Here is a 27,910-nt window from a genome sequence, read left to right as displayed (position 1 = left end):
TGTAAAGTGGCTGTTCCACTGGATGTCATAAGGTGAAAGCACCAATTTGTAAGTCGCTCTGGATAAGAGCGTCTGCTAAATGACTTAAATGTAAATGTAACTGCACTGAACCAACACAGTAGCATGCAGGAGCAAAACAAAACCTTTGAGTGGTCAAAACCATTCACCTTGAGGCGACAGGGGAGGGGGTGCAAAATGCAATCTGTTCATTATTATATCATATAGAAATGGACACATCTTAATACAGACTAGCTCAAAACATCACTAATTATTGAAAATGACAATTTACCCAAATGGATTGTGATAACGTTCTGGCAAAAAAAAAGTTAATTTATATTTATTTTGAAAGTGGGGGTACAGCTGCTCTGTTTGTGCCATTACTCAGGTGCCTATGTACACACACACACACACACACACACACACACACACACACACACACACACACACACACACACACAACCTACCAACATCGTGAATGAAGCGTTCTATCTTGGACTGCATGCCCCAGTATCTGAACTCCACCTTGCAGAGCTTGTAGGCACACATGACCGTGTTCTGGGTCGGGTTCTGGTTGATGAGTTCGATCCAGTCGTCAGTCAGTGGTCCTCGCTTGGTTCTCTCTGATAAGTACAGCTTAGGGTCCTCCTCAACCAGGTACTCATGAGGTGCAATGTAGTCCTTCACAATGTCAATGGGGTCTGGAGGAAGAACACAAACGCAGTCAGTACACAGACCAAAATGAGCCACGTAGTGAATTATGAGACGATTACTTATTGACATTCCTTGACTATGTCTAATTTGAGTGAATGAGGGCAGAGGGAACCAGAATAGAACTGAGAAAAAGGAGGAACAATAGTACTGCTGGCTAGAAGCCACTAGAGGTCTCCACTGCTCTGCTCTGCTCTACGACCTGAGTGTGTTGCTACGTGTGTGTGTTGTGTGTGCGCTTGCGTGCTTGAGTGTCTGTGTCAGAGAGATGTTGCTCTTTGTGTGCTGCAGCACAACAAACACTGATCTACTATCCCCATACACGTTACTCTGTGTATGTGTGTACGTGTGTGTGTGCGCGCGTGTGTGTGTGTGGTTATGTAATCGTCCCCCGCAGAGTCAGTCTGGGCCAGACAACACACTGCACTGTGGGAGTGGCGCTGCAGTATTAAGCCAGCCAGCAGCTCACACTCACACACACTAGCAGCAGCATAAAGACGGAACACACGCTGTCTGCATCTTAAAGACTACAGTGTGTGTGAAACAGCGAATTGCTGACTGCTCTCTGAAATCCATGAAGACCAGACAGACAGACTGAGAACAGTAGGCTTGAGAAGGCGTGTAGGCTTGTTTGTGTGTGTGTACCATACCTATAGTCCTTGTTCTTTTTTCTGCTGATGACAGATTGAAGCACTCTTGGGTCCCTGTGTCAGGTTTATAATACGTCTCAATGTCTATGGAGAACTTCTCTACGAATGGACAGGTATACCTGGAGAGAGAGAGAGGAGGGGGAGAGAGAGAATGAGAGAGAGTGGGGGAGTGGGAGAGAGAGAGAGAGAGAGAGAGAGAGAGAGAGAGAGTGGGATGCGTGATGTGGAAAGAGGGGAGAAGGTTTTAGGAGATTGTCTCTATTACATCTTGTCTTCGTGTAGGCGTGTAAGGTAGGGGGTCTAGGGTAGAGATGCACAACTCCGGGCCTAAGGGACACACATTTATGTGTGTAATGATGTAAGCGTTTGTACATATAGCTGCAAGAAAAAGTATGTGAATTGGTCATAAAATTTGATCTGATCTTCATCTAGGTCACAACAATAGACAAACACAGTCTGCTTCAACTAATAACACATGTCTTTATTGAACACAGCGTGTAAACATTCACAGTGCAGGGTGGAACAAGTATGTGAACCCTTGGATTTAATAACTGGTTGACCCTCCTTTGGCAGCTATTACCTCAACCAAATGTTTTCTGTAGTTGCGGATCAGACCTACACAACGGTCAGGAGGAATTTTGGACCATTCCTCTTTACAGATCAGATCAGCAACATTCTTGGGATGTCTGGTGTGAACTGCTCTCTTGAGGTCATGCCACAGCATCTCAATAGGGTTGAGGTCAGGATTATGACTGGGCCACTCCAGAAGGTGTATTTTCTTCTGTTGAAGCCATTTTGTTGTTGATTTACTTCTGTGATTTGGGTCGTTGTACTGTTGCATCACCCAACTTCTGTTGAGCTTCAATTGGGAGAACAGATAGCCTAACATTCTCCTGCAAAATGTCTTGATAAACTTGGGAATTCATTTTTCCGCCAATGATAGCAAGCTGTCCAGGCCCTGAGGCAGCAAAGCAGCCCCAAACCATGATGCTCCCTCCACCATACTTTACAGTTGGTATGAGGTTTTGATGTTGGTGTGCTGTGCCTTTTTTTCTCCACACATAGTGTTGTGTGTTTCTTCCAAACAACTAAACTGTAGTTTCAGCTGTCCACAGAATATTTTGCCAGTAGCGCTGTGGAACATCCAGGTGCACTTTTACAAACTTCAGACGTGCAGCAATGTTTTTTTTGGACAGCAGTGGCTTCTTCCGTGGTGTCCTCCCATGAACACCATTTTTGTTTAGTGTTTTACGTATCGTAGGCTCATCAACAGAGATGTTATCATGTTCCAGAGATTTCTGTAAGTCTTTAGCTGACACTCTACAATTCTTCTTAATTAACCTCATTGAGCGTTCTGCACGGTGCTCTTGCAGTCATCTTTGCAGGACAGCCACTCCTAGAGAGAGTAGCAACAGTGCTGAACTTTCTCCATTTATAGACAATTTGTCTTACCGTGGACTGATGAACATCAAGGCTTTCAGATATACTTTTATAACTCTTTCCAGCTTTGTGCAAGTCAACAATTCAGTCTTCTGAGGTCTATTTTGTTTGAGGAATGGTTCACATCAGGCAATGCTTCTTGTGAATAGCAAACTCAAATTTTGTGAGTGTTTTTTATAAAGCAAGGTAACTCTAACCAACATCTCCAATCTCGTCTCATTGATTGGACTCCAGGTTAGCTGACTCCTGACTTCAATTAGCTTTGGGAGAAGTCATTAGCCTAGGGGTTCACATACTTTTTCCAACCTACACTGTGAATGTTTAAATGATGTATTCAATATAGACAAGAGCAATACAATACTCTGTGTGTCATTAGTTTAAGCACACTATTTTCATCTATTGTTGTGACTTAGATGAAGATCAGATTGAATTTGATGACCAATTTATGCAGCAAACCAGGTAATTCCAAAGGGTTCACAGACTTTTTCTTGCCACTGTACATACTGTACATGTGTACATACGAGAACCCTTTGAAGAACCCTTTTTGGTTCCAAAGACTGTAGGGTGTGTGTGCATACTATACATGCGTGTGTTCCCTCTCATCGTGTGCTTGTGTATGGGTAAGGTGTGTGTGCATACTACATACAGGTGTATGATCTTAATTTGATCACCCTGTTGCAGGAGAACTTTCCTTCAATGCAGGAAATGTCAAACTTGTAGTGTATTTGAGGTCGAAAAAGGCTTCTGTATCAATCCCTTACAAAAATTGTCCATCAGTTATAATCAACATAATAATTCACATTTCCTGTTGCTGCAGGATTATTTTCCTGCTGTAGCAAACTGGCTCAAATTAAGATCCTACATCTGTATGTGTGTGTTGTCTCTCACCGTGTGCGTGTGTATGGGTAGGCGTTCCAGGACTCCTCTTCCACGCGTAGAGCAGCCTGAGGCAGGATGGAGCAGAACCATGAGGGGATGTGTTTCCCGATGTGGTACACCTTGTGTGTGTACTGTCCCGACCCGCCTGGACCATCCTCATACGGCTTGTTCTCTAGGATCTCCACCCCACTGCCCTCACCACAACTCTCCTCTCGGCTCTTCTTCTGCAAGAGGAGTGGGAAGAAGAAGAACGGGGGAGTCAGGGCCTGCTTTTCAGTGGAACTGGTTGCAGCGTACACACATGCATACACACACACACACACACACACACACACAACACACACGACTTCATCCTCATCTCAAAGCTGAATGTATTCTAATCATAATGATGACCAAAGTGGTGATTTAGGAGAAAAATGGCTGCCATGTCAAAATACTCCCCTCCCCCAAATAAAAACCTCTCCCTGTCACTCCTCCTTTCTCCAGTCCTTTTTTCCTTCCTCCCTCCTGCTCTCTCTCCTCCTCTTCCTCTCCTGGCAGTCTGGTGGTGTATTAGCTTTCATCTTTCCTCATAGAGGAAGAGGAGAGAGAAAGCGAGTGAGAGAGAGAGAGAGAGAGAGAGAGAGAAAAATAGAGTCAGATGGAGAGGAGAGAGAGGAGAGAAAGAGAGACAAAGAGAGACAGAATGAATGAGGGAGGGAGTTCTAATCAGTTGCTGCACTGTACTGACTGCTACTGCAGTAATCAATACGCTGCATATTGACTATCATGCAACTTTCTCTTCCCCTCCCGACTAGCACTGGTACATGTCACATCTGTGTGTGTGTGTGTGTGTGTGTGTGTGTGTGTGTGTGTGTGTGTGTGTGTGTGTGTGTGCGTCGTCTCAAATAAAACTGAAGGACCTCGGCGTTACTCTGGACCCTGATCTCTCTTTTGAAGAACATATCAAGACCATTTCAAGGACAGCTTTTTTCCATCTACGTAACATTGCAAAAATCAGAAACTTTCTGTCCAAAAATGATGCAGAAAAATTAATCCATGCTTTTGTCACTTCTAGGTTAGACTACTGCAATGCTCTACTTTCCGGCTACCCGGATAAAGCACTAAATAAACTTCAGTTAGTGCTAAATACGGCTGCTAGAATCCTGCCTAGAACCAAAAAATGTGATCATATTACTCCAGTGCTAGCCTCCCTACACTGGCTTCCTGTTAAGACAAGGGCTGATTTCAAGGTTTTACTGCTAACCTACAAAGCATTACATGGGCTTGCTCCTACCTCTCTTTCCGATTTGGTCCTGTCATACATACCTACACGTACGCTACGGTCACAAGACGCAGGCCTCCTAATTGTCCCTAGAATTTCTAAGCAAACAGCTGGAGTCAGGGCTTTCTCCTATAGAGCTCCATTTTTATGGAACGGTCTGCCTACCCATGTCAGAGACGCAAACTCGGTCTCAACCTTTAAGTCTTTACTGAAGACTCATCTCTTCAGTGGGTCATATGATTGAGTGTAGTCTGGCCCAGGAGTGTGAATGGAAAGGCTCAGGAGCAACGAACCACCCTTGCTGTCTCTGCCTGGCCGGCTCCCCTCTCTCCACTGGGATTCTCTGCCTCTAACCCTTTTACAGGGGCTTAGTCACTGGCTTACTGGGGCTCTTTCATACCGTCCCTAGGAGGGGTGTGTCACTTGAGTGGGTTGAGTCACTGACGTGATCTTCCTGTCTGGGTTGGCGCACCCCCTTGGGTTGTGCCATGGCGGAGATCTTTGTGGGCTTGTCTCAGGATGGTAAGTTGGTGGTTGAAGATAGATCCCTCTAGTGGTGTGGGGGCTGTGCTTTGGCAAAATGGGTGGGGTTTATCCTTCCTGTTTGGCCCTGTCCGGGGGTGTCCTCGGATGGGGCTACAATGTCTCCTGACCCCTCCTGTCTCAGCTTCCAGTATTTATGCTGCAGTAGTTTATGTGTCGGGGGGCTAGGGTCAGTTTGTTATATCTGGAGTACTTCTCCTGTCCTATTCGGTGTCCTGTGTGAATCTAACTGTGCGTTCTCTAATTCTCTCCTTCTCTCTTTCTTTCTCTCGGAGGACCTGAGCCCTAGGACCATGCCCCAGGACTACCTGACATGATGACTCCTTGCTGTCCCCAGTCCACCTGGCCGTGCTGCTGCTCCAGTTTCAACTGTTCTGCCTGTGATTATTATTATTTGACCATGCTGGTCATTTATGAACATTTGAACATCTTGGCCATGTTCTGTTATAATCTCCACCCGGCACAGCCAGAAGAGGACTGGCCACCCCACATAGCCTGGTTCCTCTCTAGGTTTCTTCCTAGGTTTTGGCCTTTCTAGGGAGTTTTTCCTAGCCACCATGCTTCTACACCTGCATTGCTTGCTGTTTGGGGTTTTAGGCTGGGTTTCTGTACAGCACTTTGAGGTATCAGCTGATGTGCGAAGGGCTATATAAATAAATTTGATTTGATTTAGATAGCACCCTTTTTTCTAAGAGTGTACTGTCTACCCTGGCACTGGTAGACTAGGAGACTGATGGCAGACCCTGTAAGTTAGCCAGTGTATTATTCTACTCATGTGGGGAGGTACACAGTAACACACCACTCTGACTTAGATACTGTCCCTGAGACCACAAGTGTGTGTCTGAAATGGCACCCTATTCCCAATAGTGCACTACTTTCGATGGGCCCTGGTCAAAAGTAGTGCACTAAATAGGGAATAAGGTGCCATTTGGGCCAGATCCAGGTCTGAAGAAGCATCAGACCTAACAGGGCATAATACGGCAGTCAAGCTGGGCAACTGTAGCAGATTGATCTCACAGGGTCTGGTTAATCCAACAGAAGCTAGGTCACCCATCACACCAGCAAAATTCCCATTATTCCAATGTAGCCTCCAGGCCTCACTAAGGCTGCTTCCTAAATGGAGCCCTATGCGCCCTGGTCAGAAGTAGTGCTCTATATAGGGAATAGGATGCCATTTGGGACGCGCACTCTCTCTCTCGCCTTCTGTAGATGTGAGATGGGGTTTTAGGGAGTGGTGAGGAGTGAAGGTCATAAGAGGCGGTGGAACAGCTCGGAAATTGCAGTCATTTAGTATGTAATCTAATATAGGAGCAGAACTGAGGGCCTTACATTACCCTCCCCACCCCTCTGAAGGCCTCTACCACAGGGAATGGAGTATTAGCTGGTTAATGTGAGTGGAAACTCTCCATAATATGAGTGGAAGCTCAGAGAGTGTCTGGTTTGGGACTCAGTCAGTGTACTGTGCAGCAGTGGTTCCCAACCCTGGTCCTCAAGTACCCCCAAAATAACACATTTTATTGGAACCCTGGACAAGCACACCTGATTCAACTTGTCAACTAATCATCAAGTCCTCAATGAGTTGGATGTGGTGTGTTTGTCCAGGGCTACACCAAAAATGTGTACCGTTGAGGGTATTGGAAGACCAGGGTCTGGAAACATTGCTTCGGTGCAAAGACTCTAATAAGGAAATGTGACATTAGTTTTGAGACAGCCCCAAGGGAGATATCTAATGCTGGAATCACGCACGCACGCACACACACACAGGCACGTGGCTGTGTCTGCTCACCCTGCCGGAGCAGCAGACCAGCACTTCATTACAGCGCTGACAGGTCACATCACGCCAGCCCTGACACACACAAACACACCCGCCCAAACACACATGCATGCACAGAGTCCATGGTTGAGCTGCTCATCATCAATCGTGTTCCTCCACAGCAGAAAGGGAGAAAGAGGGGGAGAGATATGGAGAGAAAGAGAGAGATATGGAGAGAGAGATATGGAGAGAGATATGGAGAGAGAGAGAGAGATATGGAGAGAGAGAGAGAGAGAGATATGGAGAGAGAGAGAGAGAGAGATATGGAGAGAGAGAGAGAGAGAGATATGGAGAGAGAGAGAGAGAGAGATATGGGAGAGAGAGAGAGAGAGAGAGATATGGAGAGAGAGAGAGAGAGAGAGATATGGAGAGAGAGAGAGAGAGAGATATGGAGAGAGAGAGAGAGAGAGATATGGAGAGAGAGAGAGAGAGAGATATGGAGAGAGAGAGAGAGATATGGAGATATGGAGAGAGAGAGAGAGAGAGAGAGAGATATGGAGAGAGAGAGAGATATGGATGGAGAGAGAGAGAGAGAGAGATGGAGAGAGAGAGAGAGAGAGAGATATGAGAGAGAGAGAGAGAGATATGGAGAGAGAGAGAGAGAGAGATATGGAGAGAGAGAGAGATATGGAGAGAGAGAGAGAGAGAGAGAGATATGGAGAGAGAGAGAGATATGGAGAGAGAGAGAGAGATATGGAGAGAGAGAGAGATATGGAGAGAGAGAGAGATATGGAGAGAGAGGGGGAGAGAAGAGAGAGGGGGAGAGATATGGAGAGGAGAGAGATAGAGAGAGAGAGGAGAGGAGAGAGAGAGAGAGAGAGAGAGAGAGAGGAGAGAGAGAGAGAGAGAGAGAGAGAGAGAGAGAGAGAAGAGAGAGAGAGAGAGAGAGAGAGAGAGAGAGAGAGAGAGAGAGAGGATAGAGAGAGGGGGAGAGATATGGAGAGGGAGAGATATGGAGAGAGAGAGGAGAGGGAGAGAGAGAGAGAGAAGAGAGAGAGAGAGAGAGAGAGGAGAGAGAGAGAGAGAGAGAGAGAGAGAGAGAGAGAGAGAGAGAGAGAGAGAGAGAGAGAGAGAGGATAGAGAGAGGGGGAGAGATATGGAGAGGGAGAGATATGGAGAGAGAGAGAGGGGGGGAGGAGATATCCGTGCCTGAGGATAGTTGCCTCGAGGGCAAAACAGAAGGCATCAGTAAAAGAAAGAAAGGAAGTAAAGAGTGTCTAGGTGGGGATCATCTCAATGGTCTAAAGTGATATCCTCTCTAGAAATTCAAATACTATTTAGGGTATTTATTTCAATTACTTTCAAAGAGATTTCAAAATAAGAATATTTTTTATTTTAAAATACAAGTAGTTGCCTTCAAAAAAACCTTTTTGTCTTATAATACCTTTGTATTTTTTTAAACTATTGGATTATATTACTCATTGTATATCATGTCTGCTTTAAGTCTGGTTTTGGGGGGGGGGTGATTTGGTAGGGGATCCGTGTGTGTTCTGCCCTCTACCTGTTCTGTCTGTTATCTGTGTTCGAGCCGATTTGGACATATTTGTATAAAAAAGACAGAACATACAGAGCTCCATGTACGTTTGTGTAAATATGTTAAATATTAATGTATATGATGAAATATTAGGTACATACCTTTATGATTTATATTTAGCTGATTGAGATGTATTCTCTCTTTTGACAAACATATCAAGAATGTTTCAAGGAAAGCTTTTTTCCATCTACATAACATTGCAAAAATCAGAAACTTTCTGTCCAATGATGCAGAAAAATTCATCCATGCTTTTGTTACTTCTAGGTAAGACTACTGCAATGCTCTACTTTCCGGCTACCTGGATAAAGCACTAAATAAACTTCAGTTAGTGCTAAATACGGCTGCTAGAATCCTGCCTAGAACCAAAAAATGTGATCATATTACTCCAGTGCTAGCCTCCCTACACTGGCTTCCTGTTAAGACAAGGGCTGATTTCAAGGTTTTACTGCTAACCTACAAAGCATTACATGGGCTTGCTCCTACCTCTCTTTCCGATTTGGTCCTGTCATACATACCTACACGTACGCTACGGTCACAAGATGCAGGCCTCCTAATTGTCCCTAGAATTTCTAAGCAAACAGCTGGAGTCAGGGCTTTCTCCTATAGAGCTCCATTTTTATGGAACGGTCTGCCTACCCATGTCAGAGACGCAAACTCGGTCTCAACCTTTAAGTCTTTACTGAAGACTCATCTCTTCAGTGGGTCATATGATTGAGTGTAGTCTGGCCCAGGAGTGTGAATGGAAAGGCTCAGGAGCAACGAACCACCCTTGCTGTCTCTGCCTGGCCGGCTCCCCTCTCTCCACTGGGATTCTCTGCCTCTAACCCTTTTACAGGGGCTTAGTCACTGGCTTACTGGGGCTCTTTCATACCGTCCCTAGGAGGGGTGTGTCACTTGAGTGGGTTGAGTCACTGACGTGATCTTCCTGTCTGGGTTGGCGCACCCCCTTGGGTTGTGCCGTGGCGGAGATCTTTGTGGGCTATACTCTGCCTTGTCTCAGGATGGTAAGTTGGTGGTTGAAGATATCCCTCTAGTGGTGTGGGGGCTGTGCTTTGGCAAAGTGGGTGGGGTTATATCCTTCCTGTTTGGCCCTGTCCGGGGGTATCACCGGATGGGGCCACAGTGTCTCCTGACCCCTCCTGTCTCAGCCTCCAGTATTTATGCTGCAGTAGTTTATGTGTCGGGGGGCTAGGGTCAGTTTGTTATATCTGGAGTACTTCTCCTGTCTTATCCGGTGTCCTGTGTGAATTTAAGTATGCTCTCTCTAATTCTCTCTTTCTCTCTCTCGGAGGACCTGAGCCCTAGGACCATGCCTCAGGACTACCTGGCATGATGACTCCTTGCTGTCCCCAGTCCACCTGGCTGTGCTGCTGCTCTAGTTTCAACTGTTCTGCCTGTGGCTATGGAACCCTGACCTGTTCACCGGACGTGCTACCTGTCCCAGACCTGCTGTTTTCAACTCTCTAGGGACAGCAGGAGCGGTAGAGATACTCTTAATGATCGGCTATGACAAGCCAACTGACATTTACTCCTGAGGTGCTGACTTGCTGCACCCTTGACAACTACTATGATTATTATTATTTGACCATGCTGGTCATTTATGAACATTTGAACATCTTGGCCATGTTCTGTTATAATCTCCACCCGGTACAGCCAGAAGAGGACTGGCCACCCCTCATAACCTGGTTCCTCTCTAGGTTTCTTCCTAGGTTTTGGCCTTTCTAGGGAGTTTTTCCTAGCCACCGTGCTTCTACACCTGCATTGCTTGCTGTTTGGGGTTTTAGGCGGGGTTTCTGTACAGCACATTTGAGATATCAGCTGATGTAAGAAGGGCTATATAAATACATTTGATTTGATTCATTTGTTGTGTAACTTAGTTTTTGACCCCCCCATCTTCTTGCCCATTCATTGTACTGTGGTAAGTGTGTTAGGATAAAGGCAGGAAGTTGGGCCTTCGGGGGGAGAAGTCCTAGCTAGACGCAGGAGCAGTATAGTTTTTTGACCATACAGACAGGTCATATTATGTATTTTCTATGTCAAGTAATCTGTACTTTAAGTTGATTGGAGAAATTATTTTGTTGTTGCACCATATCCCTGGATGTCATTGAATGTTTGGCCGTTTGGAAACCTTGAGTGTGGACTGTATGCGTACCAAACAACCCCGCTTCATGCTTGGGCAGTGGCTATGGTAAAGACGAAAGGAAGCCACTACAATCAAGTCAAAAGGATTACTATCTGAAGGGAATCTCCGGTTCGGACACACGCTGGATATTGTTCTATTTGTAATTGCATTCGGATCGTAAGGACAGCTCGCTTGGAAGGACTTGAACTCCTAGAATTCGCCAGCTGTGAGTAACCACTGCGAATGAATGAGCTGCCCTGTTCAATGTGATCGTTGATCATGCATATTATGGAAGTGCAAAATGTGTTTATAATTGGAACGTTTGATAAACTTGGGAACGTAAATTCAAAACACAGCGCTGTGATAACAATGAAGAAGATTAAGTTTGGGACACACTGAGATCCTATGCACAATGTAACCTAATCATGTGTCTAATATTTGGCCTCACATGGAAATGCAATGCATCAACGGAATGCAACTAAAGGATCTAAAGATCCTGCGTGTTTAAACTTCCTTAAAGGGGACAAAACTTAGAATGGGATGAAATGTTTAAAATGCCGAACTTGCACATGTTCAATTCAAAATGGGTCAATATGCTGAAATGGATGACTGTGTTTTAAAGCATTAAAGGAGACCTAAAGGGGCATTGCGTTTAACAATCAAACCAACAGCTGTGTCATTGTAAATTGAGTGAACTAAAATGGAATGATGGCTGATGAAATCCCAAATAAGACCCCACTGGAGAGGGCAGAGGAGCATTTAAATTCACTCTATGCAGCCCGGAGAGGCAAACTTTGAGTGTGTAGACTAAATGAATGAAGTCCTTGTTGATGGAGGAAACGTTGAAACTGTGAATGAGGGTCTTGAAGCATTTCATGCTGTTCTCAATTACTTTAAGAATGCTCATGAATCTGTGCTAGAGCTGGTCACAGAAGAGGAACAGGAAAACGAGAGCATTAACTATTATCAAACAAGAATGAGAACTTATCAACATTTCCTGAAAGAGGTGGAAATATGGAAAAAAGCTGAAGTTGAGCCACAAACACTCATTGAACCACACGACAGCATTTCCAATGTGTCAAAAACATCAAGTAAAACAAAGTATTGTAAGGCCGCTTCCTCAGTGTCCTCTGCACACCTAAAAGCTGAGGCAAAACGAGCGGCTCTACTAGCTCAACCAAGCATCATTACAGGACAAGCATGCATTGGAACTGGAGAAAGCTCAACTGAAGGTTAGGATGGAAAAAACGGTACTGGGGACGGACATAGCAGCATATAATGCCAGACTGAAGGTCCTGGAGCGTGTTGACTCAACTTCTCAATCCCATGCTGTGGCAGCCCACTTACTAAGCCAAGAAGATGGAATGAACTCTTATTTTGAGAACCAGGAACTTCTCTACTGTCATGCAAAGGCAGAATGAAATTGCTGACCTTGTACTACAGCACAAACAGGCCACACTCCCTGTTAGGGAGATACCCATGTTTGATGGTGATCCTCTAACATTTAGGCCAGTCATGCGTGCATTTGAGCATGGTATAGAAGATAAGGCAAGCAGTCACCATGATAGGCTCTATTACCTGGAACAGTACAGCTTTGGTCAGCCCAAGGATCTGGTCCGTAGTTATCTGCACATGGAAGCCAGATGAGGCTATGTAGAGGCTAAGATGTTGTTAAAGGAACACTTTGGCAATGAAATCAAAGTCACCATTGCTTACATGGGAAAAGTTTTGAACTGGACAAACAACAAGCCGGATGATGGAAAGGGACTGGGTGGCTACGCACTCTCTTATAGGTTGCTGTAATGCTATGCAAGATCCACAGAACATGGAAGAGCTTAATCTTCCCTCCAACATAAAGTTGATCATGTCAAATTTCCCTTCAAACTAAGGGGAAAATGGAGGACTACAGCATGTGATATTTTAGAGAGAAGCCACCTGAGGGCCCAGGTCAGTGACCTGGTGACGTTCAAGGAAAAACAGGCCAAAATATTGCAGAATCCACTGTATGGAGACCTTCAAGATCCCCTGTCCAACAAAAAGTAAAAATAAAATTTTAAAAAACGGCAGCTGACGTTAAACAGCAGTTCAAGTCCAAGAGGGGAAGCAGCTTTGCCACTGCAGTAGCTGTAGTGGCAGATTGTGACTCTGAAAAACCTCTAAAAGAACAAACATACAAAGTAAAGAGACCAGGCACCTACCCTTCTGATGCTCCCAGTATCTCATGTGTATTTTGTGCTGGTGAGCATTTATTGGTTGACTGCCAACAGGTGAAGGCACACGAATCCAAGGTTGAGTTTCTGAGATCAAAAGGCCTTTGTTTTGGCTGCTTGATGAGAGGACACTTAAGCAAAGAATGTAAAACCTGTCAGAGCTGTCAAAGAAAGCACCCCAGAATCCTGCACATTGAAGGAAGAGAGATTTAGATCCCAAAAGGCAGATATTAGGGTGTAGCAGTAAAGCGGGAGGAGACTGTCAGCAGTGCTCTTGTTTCACTGGAAGCTGGTGAAGATACCGGGGCCGGTACAGATTGTGCACTTGCAATTGTGCCAGTTCAAGTAAAGATGGCAAATGGAAGCAAGTCTGTGTTAACCTATGCGTTTCTCGATTCTGGTAGCTCAGCAACATTTTGTACGGAGAGACTCATGAGGCAGCGAGACTGAAACTCTGCTACGCACAATGGGGCAGGAGAGTCCTACCAAGAGCTTTGAGATATCTGGATTCGAGTTTGGCAACGTGGAAGGTGACACATTTCTTGCATTACCTAAGGTCTACACCCAGAATAAGATCCCAGTGACGAGAGAACATTCCCACTCAGAAATATCTCAAAAAGGTGGCCATACCTGAAAGAGGTTCAGTTGAAGGAGATTGATGCTGACGTCAAACTCCTGATTGGCGTAAATGCTCCAAAGGCATTGGAACCCTGGCAAATCATAAATAGCCAAGGCAAGGCAGTGAAACGCAGTGAAAATCCTCTTTGGGTGGGTGATGAACGGTCCTCTTAACAATTGTACCATAGCAGAAGAATCTGGGTGTCCTACGGTGATGGCCAATCGTATCTCAATGGCTGACCTGGGGGTTCTTTTTGTAAATCAGTACAACCATGACTTCCCTGAGAGAGAGTTTGAAGAGAAAAGTGAGATGTGAGATGAAGCTCCATAACCCTCAAAGACAGTCACTACTACTTACCGTTGCCCTTTATCAATGTAGTCCTGCCAAACAATTATGACATGGCAGAGCAGCAGGCTCTAAATATTGTCAGGAAGTTCAAGAAGGACGAAGGTTACGCTGCAGAGTACAAAGGCTTCATGGAAGAGGTGATAACAAAAGGTTACGCCGAGAAGGTACCTCAGAGTGAAAGGCAAGGTATGGTACATACCACACCATGGCGTTCACCGTAAGCACAAAGGAACAATATGAGTGGTGTTTGACTGTTCACCATCCTATAAAAGCACATCTCTCAACAGTGAACTCCTTCAAGGCCCTGGCCTGGCAAAGACGCTTATAGGAGTCTTGCTAAGATTTCAGTAAGAGCACATTGCCATGATGGCAGACACCGAAGGAATGTTCCTTCAAGTAAGTGTCCATGAAGATGGCTTAGACTTTCTGCGATTCCTATGGTGGCCGGATGGTGATACTAACAAAAGATTGGAGGAGTACAGAATGACGGTACATCTTTTCGGTGCTATATCCTCTCCAAGTTGTGCAAACTTTGCACTGCGAAAGACAACTGTGAGAGGGACGATGAAGAGGTGATTCAAACAGTCAAGTCCAACTTCTATGTTGATGACGGCCTCAAGTCAGTGTCCACAGAAGAACAAGCCATAGCTCTCACAAATAACGTCAGGGATATGTGCCATCAGGGTGGATTCAAATTGACCAAGTGGGACCGCAACAGCCGCACTGTGCTGGATTCTATCCCTGATGAACAAAAAGCCAGGCAGATAAAAGAACTGGACCTGGACAGAGAAAAGCTGCCTTTTGAAAGAGCACTTGGAATCCGACGGAACATTGAAAGTGATGCGTTTACCTTCCGAGTCAGTCAAGAACAGCCCCCTTACAAGAAGAGGTATTCTCTCAACTGTCAGCTCTGTTTATTATCCATTAGGTTTCCTTGCCCCATTCATATTGAAGGCAAAGCAAATTCTCCAAGCGCTCTGCAAACTAAAGTGTGGCTGGGACGAAGTCATCCCAGAAGAACACTATTTCATGGAAGAGATGGCTCTCAGAGCTGGACCAGCTGTCCAGATTGACAGGTGTATGATGCTTGAGAACTTTGGTCAAGTCAAGACCGCACAGCTGCATCACTTCGGTGACGCAAGTGAACAAGGTTATGGCACGGTAAGCTACCTTAGGTTCACAAACGGTATGGAAAAGGTCCACATCGCATTCATACTGGGGGAATCAAGGTTGACTCCACTCAAGCAGGTGACTATCCCCAGACTGGAACTTGCCGCAGCAATATTGACAGTGCGAGTGGACAGGATGTTAAGGTTGAAGCTCCAGATTGAACTTGAGGAGTCAACCTTCTGGACAGACATCCAGTCTGTGCTAAAATACATCCGCAACGATACCAAGAGATTCCATACCTTCGTATGGCTAATAGGGTTGCTATGATCCGTGACCTATTGAAAGCAAAACAGTGGAGGTATTTGAATTCCAAACACAACCCAGCCTATGATGCCTCAAAAGGGTTACATGTTGAACCTTTCCTGAACTCAAAGAGATGGCACAAAGGACCAGAGTTCCCGGAGAAAGCAGAAACACAGTGGCCAAAAGTCCCAGAGGAGCTTGGCTCCATCCCTCCGGATGATCCAGAGGTGAGAAACGACCTCATCGTAAACAACACAAGTGTGGAAGCAAAGAGTCCGACCAGCAAACTGATTGAGTACTATTCCACAAGCAGTTGCCTGGATGCTGAAACTGAAGAGACTGCTTCTACAGTTAAGCCAGAAAAGGAAAGTTCTCACACAAACTGATCCAGGATCAGATCAGAGTCTAAAAAACTCACTGAAGGAACAACTTGACAAGTTCAAACTGACGTTTGGAAAAGAAAGTCTGTCTGTGTATGACCTAGATGAAGCAGAAAAGGTCATCATTCCATTTGAGCAATGACAGCACTTTAAACAAGAAATTGCACTAGTTGTGAAAGTAAAACAAATGTGCCAAGAGAAGCGGCTCAATCTGTAAGCTTGATCCAATTGTTGACAATGGCATTCTGAGAGTGGGAGGAAGATTAAGCAGAGCTGCTATGCCTACGGAACTAAAGAATCCTATGATCCTGCCCAAAGACTCCTACATCTCCAGACTGATCTTACTCCACATCCATGAGCAGGTTGGCCACTCTGGGAGAGGTCACATGCTTTCTAGACTTCGCCATCCACATTGGATACCCTGTGCCAACTCCTTAACAAGGAAGATCCTTACGGGCTGTGTCTTCTGCAGGCGGATGCAAGCTAGAGCTGGAGAACAGAAGATGTCACCTGATTTGCCGCCTTTCACCCATGTGGACATAGATTACTTCGGCCCCATAGAGGTGAAGCGAGGCCACGTTCATATGAAGCAGTATGATGTGATCTTTACTTGCCTTGTGAGTCGAGCTCTCCATCTAGAAGTTGCTAGTTATCTGGATACTGATTCCTGCATCAATGCCATGTGCAGGTTCATCTGTCGAAGGGGCCCAGTAACAAGTATCAGAACAGACAATGGCACCAACTTTGTTGGAACACACAGAGAGCTAGGAGAAGCTCTGAAAGAGCTGGATCACAACAAGATTCAAAATGAATTACTGAAGGAAGGAGTGACATGGTCATTCAACCCTCCCTCTGGAGCCCACCATGGGGGGTATGGGAGAGGTTGATTTGACTGGTGAAAAAGATCCTCTATTCAGTCCTTAAAAGAGCAAGTACTGGATGATAAGGCTTTGCAGACAGCCTTGTGTGAAGTTGAGGCGATTATGAACGACAGACCAATCACAACTGTAACAAATGACCCTAATGATCTAAAACCCCTGACTCCGAACCATCTGCTTCATCTGAAAGCAAAGCCAGTCCTGCCACCAGGACTATTCCAGAGATGCGACCTATAATCACGACGGAGATGGAAGCAAGTACACAATATCACTGACCTCTTCTGGAAGAGATGCATCAGGGAGAATCTTCCACTTATGCAGGTGCGGAACAAGTGGAACCAAAACTAAGATAAACTTCAGTCCTGGTGACCTTGTGGTCATTGTCGATGACACCGCCCTAAGGAACTCTTGGCTAATGGGGCGTGTGGTGGAGGCTTTGTCAGGGGCCAATGGTCTTGTCCGGAGAGTCATGGTTAAGACCAAGACCAATATCTTACAGAGACCTATCAATAAACTCTGTCTGCTCCTTGAGGTGGCTGAGTCACACACACACACACACACACACACTTCTCCATCTTTGAATCACATGCACCTCTGATTCTTCGATGTCGCACTCTTACATTCTTTGACGCCAAACTTTTGACATTTTTTGGAAGTTGAACACTTGCTGAACACTTCAACTCAGACTGAGATCTATGGACTCTTTTCCTATATGGGACCTTGTATATAGCTATAAACTGTAATAGTGCTCTGGTATAGAATGTTTTGTGTATTGGCTCTATGTTTGAATATCAAGTAATTGTTGTGCATTCAGTGCAGTTAACAATTAGGGGCCGGTATGATAGAGCCGATTTGGACATATTTGTATAAAAGACAGAACATACAGAGCTCCATGTACGTTTGTGTAAATATATTAAATATTAATGTATATGATTATTTAAAATCATATTTATGATTTATATTTACCTGATTGAGATGTATTTATTTGTTGTTAGTGTAACTTAGTTTTTGCCCATTCATTGTACTGTGGTAAGTGTGTTAGGATAAAGGCAGGAAGTTGGGCCTTCGGGGGGAGGAGTCCTAGCTAGCTAGACGCGGGAGCAGACATACAGACATACAAACAGGTCATATTATGTATTTTCCATGTCAAGTAATCTGTGCTTTAAGGTGATTGGAGAATAAACATTTTTGTAGATATAAGAAGAATAAACCTTTTGGTTGCACCATATCCCTGGATGTCATTGAATGTTTGGCCGTTTGGAAACCTTGAGTGTGGACTGTATGCGTACCAAACAACCCCACTTTCAGGCTAGGGCAGTGGCTATGGTAAAGAGGAAAGGAAGCCACTATAATCTGTATAAATCATTAAAAAATGCCAAATAAAAAAACACTTAAAATAACAAATACAACTAGTTGAATATTGGAATGTATTTGGAAATAGACTTGGAAAGTCTTGGCATGTATTGGAAAATACTGAAATACACAGACAAGTGTATTTTCAAATACAAATATTTAAATACCCATGTCTGGTCCTAGCCTCGCATTTCACCCTGATCTGTCAAGCTTACATGACTGGTTCGCTGCACGGATAGCGAACCATTCATGTAAGCTCGAGAGAGGTGACATGCGAGGCTAGCTTGTTGCTATGGTTATCTGAAATAATGTATTTGGAAATAAGTATTTTTTGAAAATAGTTTTGGCTTTTTATAGGAAGTTATTTGGAAATACTTTCAAATACTTCAAATCAAAGTTGCTGATTTGTCCACATTATTTGCACTAAATGTAAATTGCTCTGGATGAGACCCACTGGGAACAAACTGGTTGAATCAATGTGGTTTCAACATAATTTGCCATTGTATTGTGACGTGGAATCTACCTGAAAAATACATTAGATTGGACTTTTTAAAATATTGTTTTGAGGGTGAAATTTCAACCACAGGATAATGTCATCATTGTAACCCATTTTCAACAAGGTTTCTCTATGTTGAATTTGTACCATAGAAACAACGTCAGATCTTCAGCGTTATATCCACTATTAGAAAAAACTATAGGCTGTGCAGCACCTCCTACTGGAGAGTTGATCTATCTACAGTTACAGTTCTTTAAGTCTCCCATTCACGTCTTCATCTCAACCAAAAATCTAAGTTAAGAATAGTACTAAATCAAATCATTCTTTATTTAAAGTGCATTTAAAGCTGCAATATGTAACTTTTTGGCCAACATGACCAAATTCACATAGAAATGTGAGTTATAGATATGTAATTCTCATTGAAAGCAAGTAGAGAGAAGTGGTAGAGCTGTTCCATGTGCATTATTTCTTCCTGTTCTTAAATTTCGTTTTTGCATCTTTTACTTTCAGTTTTGCACAACAGCTGAAAATACAATATTTTTGGTTAAGAAAAATATATTTCCCAGCGGTTTAGATGGTACACTAATTCTCTAGACTAAATTAGGCAAACTATTAGAATTTTAGCACCCAGGAAACGGCAGAGCGATTTCTGCACAGTGCACCTTTAAAAGTTTGATTAGATTAGATTTAGTCCTATTCTTTAACACCGATTTTTGGTTGAGATGGAGACATGAATCCAACATATGAATTATTCATTTGTTGGAGACATGAATCCAACATATGAATTATTCATTTGTAGACAAACTGGAAATTGTGTTTGGTTGTCAGCACAACCAAATATCAACCTTTGAAGGAGATGTATCTTCTACTTGGATGGTTAGTGCTATTATGGACCCTTGTCCCTACCCTAAACCCAAACCCCTACCCTAACCTTAATCCCAACCGTAAGCCATTTCTCCCCCCGTTATTATTTTCCGCTAACCCTACCATCCCTCCCCTAATTGAAACCAACACTTAAGCTTCCACTTCGAGCTTATACATACAATATACATTTTACAAACAGTATATTTTACAATAGTTCTCTTTTATTTGTTTTTAGTCCCATCCTTCAGCTACCTTCAACACCTCCCATCTATCTCTGAAGACCATCTATTTCTATTTGCCATATATTTTAAAACTGTGATGTGATGTTTCAACCTTAACCATTTTCAATTTCAACTTCAATGGGGAACGTCAAAGTTGGGACGTCCCAATGATTCTGGATAACATGGAACCTGCTTGGATAGTTCCTCTGGCAATAATTCCAGTTTGTCTACAAATTAATCATTGATATTTTGGATTCACGTCTCCATCTCAATCCAAAATCTAATCAAATCAATCTTTAAAAGCACTTTACATGTTAATATTTGGTTGCATTGACAACCAAACACAATATCACTTTAGCAATACAGTAAATAGCTTACTAACATGTCAACAAGTTACAAATTCTATGTTGGTTTCACGTCTCCAACTAAACCAAATATAAAAGTTAAAAGAATAGGATTAAGCCAGTGAGTCAGATGAAACTATTCAAGAATTAGACATCCTTTAAAATGTTATTTGGTTGCGTCTTCAACCAAACACAATTCAATAATACTTTTGTAATACAATAAATAGCCTAAGTTAAGGCTCTTACAAACAAATATAACACTATTTATTGAACTTAAAATTAGTAACATTTCTCACCAGCCGTGATTTTGGGCAGCTCCATATTAAGACATGTGACTGTTCCTAGTGCAAAAACAATGTCCTATCCCGGGGCTTGAGCAAATGACATTACTAAGTTGCTCCCGAATGTACTACGTCAGGACATGGAAATCGATTCTATCGTAGTCCATGTGGGTTTTAATGACATTATGAAGGCAGCTCGTGAACAGTTGAAACTGGATTTTAAAGAGCTGATTGATTGATTCCCTGCGAGACACTAATAAAAGACCCATCATATCTGGCCCTGTGCCCTCTCTGAATCGTGGCATTGAGCGCTTTAGCAGGACTCTCTCTCTTCACAACTTGCTAAGTGATTATTGCAGTTCAATGGGTGTAACTTTTGTTGACAATTCCGACACCTTTTGGAAACAAAACACGTTTTATAAGGAGGATGGGTTCCACCCAAATCATTCCGGTTCCTGGATCATTTCACAGCATTATAAGGCTACGTTATGACAATGACTTATCAATGACCCAAGCCCAGCTCAGCTAATCCCTACCATTGTGACGCAGTTGTCATAATGCTTAGGCAAATGTACATTATACCAGGGGTGTTGGTAGACACAATGTAAGTAACCTAATTTATGTCCCTCTAACTACCCTGAATGCCTCTGCTGGTCCTACCGCTATTGTATGCAGTAATCACGTGCCTACGGACCAGCGTTAGGCTGTTAGCACTGAGCTGGTGTGCCCAAGCAGGGAGTCCACTGTGTGCAGCTCACCCTGCACTAACATAAATAACATGAGCATGTCTACTTCTGCTAAGCTTCCCAGTAAATCAATGAAATCAAGCAAGCATCCCAGAAAAGTGCTAAAAAATAGCCCACAGTAAAATATGTAGCTTAAGAAACAAGGTTCATGAAATGAATAACAAATAAGTCTAGCTGAACAGCCAATTGGCAAATGTACTGCAAATTGAAAAATCATGTGACTAAACTGAATAAAAAGAACAAACTATACTATGAAACAAAGATAAATTATATGAAGAATTGCAATAAAAAAGCTCTAGAGCACCTTAAATTACATTATGTGCAAAAAGGCAAACTCAGCACCACCATTCACTGACTCAGATGGCTCAATGATCACAAAACCCACTGATATTGCCAATTACTCTAATGATTTTTTTAATTAGCAAGAACTTAGGCATGACATGCCAGCAACAAACGCTGACACTGCACATCCAAGTATAACTTATCAAATAATGAAAGACAAGCATTGTAATTTCTAATTCTGTAAAGTGAGTGTGGAAGAGGTGAAATAATTATTGTTGTCGATCAACAATGACAAGCCACCAGGGTCTGACAACTTGGCTGGAAAATTACTGAGAATAATAGCGGACGATATTGCCACTCCTATTTGCCATATCTTCAATTTAAGCCTACTAGAAAGTGTGTGCCCTCAAGCCTGGAGGGAAGCAAAAGTCATTCCGCTACCTAAAGAATAGTAAAGCCCCCTTTACTGGCTCAAATAGCTGACCAATCAGCCTGTTACCAACCCTTAGTAAACCGTTTAGAGTTACCCTAGATTGTAAACTGTCATGGTCAAAACATGTCGATACAACAGTAGCTAAGATGGGGAGAAGACTGTCCATAATAAAACGTTGCTCTGCCTTCTCAACAGCACTATCAACAAGTCTGGTCCTACAGGCCCTAGTTTTGTCAAACCTGGACTACTGTTCAGTCGAGTGGTCAGGTGCTACAAAGAGAAAAGTACAATTGGCTCAGAAAAGGGCAGCACAGCTGGCTCTTAAATGTAAACGGAGAGCTAACATTAATGACATGCATGTCAATCTCTCATGGCTCAAAGTGGAGGAGAGATTGACTTCATCACTACTTGTTTTTATAAGAAGTGTTGACATGCTGAATGCACCGAGCTGTCTGTTTAAACTAGTAGCACACAGCTCAGACACCCCATGCATACCCCACAAGACATGCCACCAGAGGTCTCTTCACAATCCCCAAGTCCAAACCAGACTATGGGAGGCACAAGGTACTACATAGAGCCATGGCTACATGGAACTCTATCCCACATCAGGTAACTGATGCAAGCAGTAGAATCAGATAACAAGACACCTTATGGAACAGCGGGAACTGTGAAGAGACACACACACACACACACACACACACACACACACACACACACACACGCAGACTGTCGCTAGCACACCCAATCTACATACACGTACATTGTAATATTGTTGTATAGTGGTATCACTCATTTTGTATTGTAGATATGTAGTGGTGTAACGATATTACACGATACACTGTTTTATCTTTTGTTTTATGTGTGATCCAAGTGCCTTAATGTGTTTGGAACCCAGCAAGAGTAGCTGCTGCCTTGGCAAATACATCGATGGCCACATTTTGATGTTAGCCTGATGTAACTACAAATGTATTTTTATGTAATCATAGAACGTGTGCATGTTCAAAATAGCATGCACAGATCGCAGGTCTGCGGAGATCTTCAGCATTGATCCTTGCACTGTACTTTGAATGAATGTACTTTCAACTGCAATCCGGTTCATTTGGTTGTGCTATGAGATGCAGCACAGTGATAACACATTAAGTTGTTGCATAAATATTTGACATTGTAGTCCCATTGGAATTTGGTTGTATATTTAGATGGTTGAAAGCATCGTGGTAACCCATTAGGATTTCAACAAGCTTCTGTCTTTTTGAGTGGGTGAATAAAGGTTGAAATCTCATTGATCAGCATCTCAACCAAATATGAACAAAATGTCCACGTTGAAATGACGTGGTGTGCCCAGTCTTCTAAATGACTAAAAATGTAAATGTTTAAAAAAAATACTCAAATGAACAGAACATTTGTATTTAAATAACAATTCATTAAATATGCATGTATTTGAACCCAGGTCTGTTCCTTTCCTCATCTCGCCTTTGAAAACGTGACATAGGTGGGGGAAAGCTACATGTTAGGAAGCCTACTAGGAGTCTGCTTTCACTTGTCCAGTGGTTTGACATTGACAGCAGTGCAGAGGGAGAAAAGGAGCCGAGGAGAGGAAGCCACTTTAAACTACTGAGATGCACAAAGTACTTCCGTCTATGACATGGTGCTGGCAAGAGTGAAGGACAGAGAAGTGTTGAACGTGAGAAATACAATGTCATGGACAGAAAAGTGGGAAAAGAGTGTTTCCAGGAATCTGCCTGAAGATTGAAAGTTTTGTGCTGAGAGAAACAGTAAAGCCCAGGCACCAAGGACAAATAGATAAGAAGTAGTTTTTTTTTAAGAAAAAAAAAGAAAAAGAAAAAAAATATCCCAGGAGCCAAAAGAGAGTTCCTTGGTTACAGTATCTGAGCCTGAAGACATGCATGGAGGGACAGGGAGCCCGGGAAAGATAGAAAGAGAGAAATATGGAGACAAATGAGTGAAGCTGAGAGGGCAGCAGAGACCGAGAGTACCACAGGAATAGTAATGTCTTGGCTTTGCTGAGGTCTGATTTCTGCTGGGCCCCAGTTACCGCTGAATATTTTATATGATACCGCAAGGTTAGCAAAAAAGACACACACACACACACAAAGTTAGCATGAAACAGGTCTTCAAGGTCTACACTGCAGAGTCAGTCTCTTCCAGCCATACAAATTATTACTTCAGCCAAAGGAAACCAGGTGTGTGTCGGCCTAGTATGTGACCAATAAGGGACAGTAATGTATCAATAAGTACCAATTATATACAGCTTATGAAGCACAGTCCACATTGCAGCTCTCCAGTCTTTCACATGGACATACTGAATAGGACCAACATAATCCTACTGTCTGTTGTCCTTGTTTCTCCCTGTGTTTAGTCTCTAATTTGGCACACACACACATATATATACACACACACACACACACAACACCACACCAATCGAGGAGATAAGTACTTTACACCAGTGTGATTTGGTTAAGTAAAAATACTTGAAAGTACTACTACTAGTTTTTTGGGGTATTTTTTACTTTACTACATTCCTAAAGAAAAGTATGTACTTTTTACTCCATACATTTTCCCCGACACCCAAAAGTACTTGTTACATTTTGAATGCTTAGCAGGACAGAAACATATTTTAATTCACACATTTATCAAGAGAACATCTCTGGTCATCCCTACTGCCTCTGAACTGGCAGACTCACTAAAGACATGCTTAGTTTCTAAATTATGTCTGAGTGTTGTAGCATCCCCTGGCTATCTGTAAATACATTTTTAAAAACAAGAAAACGGTGCCGTCTGGTTTTCTTAATATAAGGAATTTGAAATTATTTAAACTTTTACTTTTGATACTTAAGTATATTTGAGTAATTACATTTACCTTTGGTACTTAAGTGTATTTAAAACCATTAAAAAAAAACTTTTTCTCAAGTAGGATTTTATTGGATGACTTTCACTTAAGTCATTTTCTATAAGTATGACAAATCGGGTACCTTTTCCACCACTGCAAAATCAGCAGTGTAACATTGTCATGGAAACACTGGCTGGATCATTTGGACTTTTCTTTCTCCATTTCCCTCCATCTCTGCCTCTCTCTTTCTCTTTTTGACTCTTTCCATCAATCTCTGCCTCTCTCTTTCTCTTTTCGACTCTTTCCATCAGTCTCTGCCTCTCTCTCTCTTTTTGACTCTTTCCATCAGTCTCCGCCCGTTCCTCTGTAAGTCTCCCTCTTTCCCTTTTCTCTATCTGCTTCCCCCAATCACCTTCCCTCTCTCTGTCTTTTATTCTCATTGCAAACAAATGACGGCAGCCACGCTGCTGCTGATGTCACTGGTTACCATGGCTACCAACCGCTCAGCTGTGACACTGCCCCAGAGGAGAGATGTGTTTGTGGGTAAGGTTTACAACGTTTACATTAACATTAAAACAGGCAGCACATGGAGCTCCATCAAGTGTTGGTCTAGCAGACCGTATTCCTTCAGGGGTCACCAGGTGACCTAATCACCCATAATCCTCTAGGATAATGTCCTGAAGTCACATCACTGGTTGGCTGCGACTGTCCTAGGAAAGATCTGCTCTTCAAAAGTAGCTACTGTACCGTGGGTTCGTATCCACAAAACCAACTAATATTTTGAACAGAACAGAGACTGTGTGCAAAACATTGGAGACAAGCATATGGAGAGCCAGCTGGCCTTAGAAAGCGCCCATTAAATTGGTGACCTGAACCATGAACACAACCAGACACCATGTTACACACACACACACACACACACACACACACATGCACAAGCAAGAACACACACAGCTCACATCACCACCTAACACCTGATCTAGGGTCAGTAGGGCTTCTGGGTCACAGCAACAATCTGATGACTCTCTGACCTAGACCACTGTTTTAGGATGATGGTATATTCCGTAAATGCTTCGTGAACATGTTGTATTCTGCATGCAGTATGTTAGCCATGCTATGCTAGGTATTGTATCCTGATTGATGCATGTTAGCCATGCAATACTATGCTACATGATACAGTTGAAGTCGGAAGTTTACATACACTTAGGTTGGAGTCATTAAAACTTGTTTTTCAACCACTCCACACATTTTTTGATAAAGTCGGATTGCACATCTACTTTGTGCATGACACAAGTAATCTTTCCAACAATTGTTTACAGACAGATTATTTCACTGTATCACAATTCCAGTGGGTCAGACGTATACATACACTAAGTTGACTGTGCCTTTAAACAGCTTGGAAAATTCCAGAAAATTATGTGATGGCTTTAGATGCTTCTGATAGGCTAATTGACATAATTTGAGTCAATTGGAGGTGTACTTGTGGATGTATTTCAAGGCCTACCTTCAAACTCAATGCCTCTTTGCTTGACATCATGGGAAAATCAAATGAAATCAGCCAAGACCTCATGAAAAAAAAGGGAAGCATGGGGGTGGCAACCTCATGTTGTGGAGGTGCTTTGCTGCAGGAGGGACTGGTGCAGTTCACAAAATAGATGGCCACATGAGGTAGTAAACTTATGTGGATATATTGAAGCATCAGTCAGGAAGTTAAAGCTTGGTCGCAAATGGGTCTTCCAAATGAACAATGACCCTAAACATATTTCCAAAGTTGTGGCAAAATCGCTTAAGGACAACAACGTCAAGGTATTGGAGTGGCCATCACAACGCCCCGACCTCAATCCCATAGAAAATTTGTGGGCAGAACTGAAAAAGCGTGTGCGAGCAAGGAGGCCTACAAACCTGACTCAGTTACACCAGCTCTGTCAGGAGGAATGGGCAAAAATTCACCCAACTTATTGTGGGAAGCTTGTGGAAGGCTACACGAAACATTTGACCCAAGTTAAACAATTTAAAGGCAATGCTACCAAATACTGATTGAGTGTATGTAAACTTCTGACCCACTGGGAATGTGATGAAAGAAATAAAAGCTGAAATAAATCATTCTCTCTATTATTCTGACATTTCACATTCTTAAAATAAAGTGGTGATCCTAACAAACCTAAAGAAAGATAATTTTTAGTAGGATTTAATGTCAGGAATTGTGTATGTAAACTTCCGACTTCAACTGTATATGTATTCTGTGTGCTTTATTTTCTATGCTAGCCAGTAACCACCCACCTGGATCATGTAGAGCTGGGCGATGCGGTACTCCTCCACGCTCATGGGCATGGGGATCCGGTACTCCTTGATCAACATGGTGGCTGGTGGTAACAGGGGGGGGGGGGGGGGGCAGAGAGTCGTCTCTACCCAGGCAGCAGCAGCATCAAACAGCCACGATGGAAAGCATCATGGTTCAGACCTGTAGGAGGAGGGAAAAGAGTTACACTGGGTGAGAGGAAACCTTGTAGTATTTGATTTGGTCAAGTCTATGTGGTGAGAACTATCAGTAGTCTCAGATGTCTGTGTGATGACACACACACACGCAAGGGTAAGAAGAGAATACTTGACACTGAATAACATAATCACATATAAATCCTTAATCCAATCAAGACAACACTTCCTCTCCACATCTTGTGTGTGTATATGTCCTCAGTCACCATTCAGCCCTGAATCAGATATATCATAACATTTACCTACTAATCAAATGTCAATGTCCCTATTCACTGTAGAGGTGCAGTAACAGCAGTCTGCTAACAATGCAATTCCACAATCGGCAAGGCTCAGGCATCAAGTATCAGCATCCAATCAGTGTCCAAGTAATGACAAAACAAAATATAAACAACGTTTCCTTCAGTAGAGGTCTGCCCAAGCCTCCCAAGAGACAAGGCAGCATGGCAACACACACAGACAGACAGGAACGAGTTAAGGGAGTCACATGACTGAGGTGGCTTAGTGTAAGGCAGATTAAACACACAGCACCGCACTTCGTTACACAACTCTGTCTAATAGCAGAGGAGAGAGAGAATGGAGGGAGGGAGAGAGAGAGGGGAAAAGGGTAGAGTGAGAAAGAGAGGGGGGGTTGAGTGAGGAAAGTAGAGATGGGAGAGAGGGGTTGGAAGGCTGCTCGAGGGGTAGAGCATGTGTGGGAGGGAGGGAGAGAGAGAGAGGGAGGGGGGCATAATCACTCCAGCCCAACAGA

General features: G+C 43.3%; 1 protein-coding gene across 2 annotated transcripts in view; it reads right to left on the bottom strand.

Moving 5' to 3' along the window:
* Positions 1-27,910, bottom strand: part of LOC115127748 (membrane-associated phosphatidylinositol transfer protein 2-like) — a 90,697-nt gene that overhangs the window by 30,978 nt on the left and 31,809 nt on the right. For both annotated transcript variants that reach the window (XM_029657369.2, XM_029657390.2), the window contains exons 2-5: positions 26,950-27,130; positions 3,687-3,901; positions 1,359-1,477; positions 465-698 (exon numbers count right to left, since the gene is read on the bottom strand). In XM_029657369.2, coding sequence (XP_029513229.2) covers positions 465-698; positions 1,359-1,477; positions 3,687-3,901; positions 26,950-27,027 — 646 coding nt within the window. In that variant the 5' untranslated portion in view covers positions 27,028-27,130. The remainder of the gene's footprint in view (positions 1-464; positions 699-1,358; positions 1,478-3,686; positions 3,902-26,949; positions 27,131-27,910) is intronic.

Source organism: Oncorhynchus nerka, linkage group LG4, assembly GCF_034236695.1.
Source record: "Oncorhynchus nerka isolate Pitt River linkage group LG4, Oner_Uvic_2.0, whole genome shotgun sequence".
Lineage (NCBI taxonomy): Eukaryota > Metazoa > Chordata > Actinopteri > Salmoniformes > Salmonidae > Oncorhynchus > Oncorhynchus nerka.
This window is presented reverse-complemented; position numbering and strand designations above follow the sequence as displayed.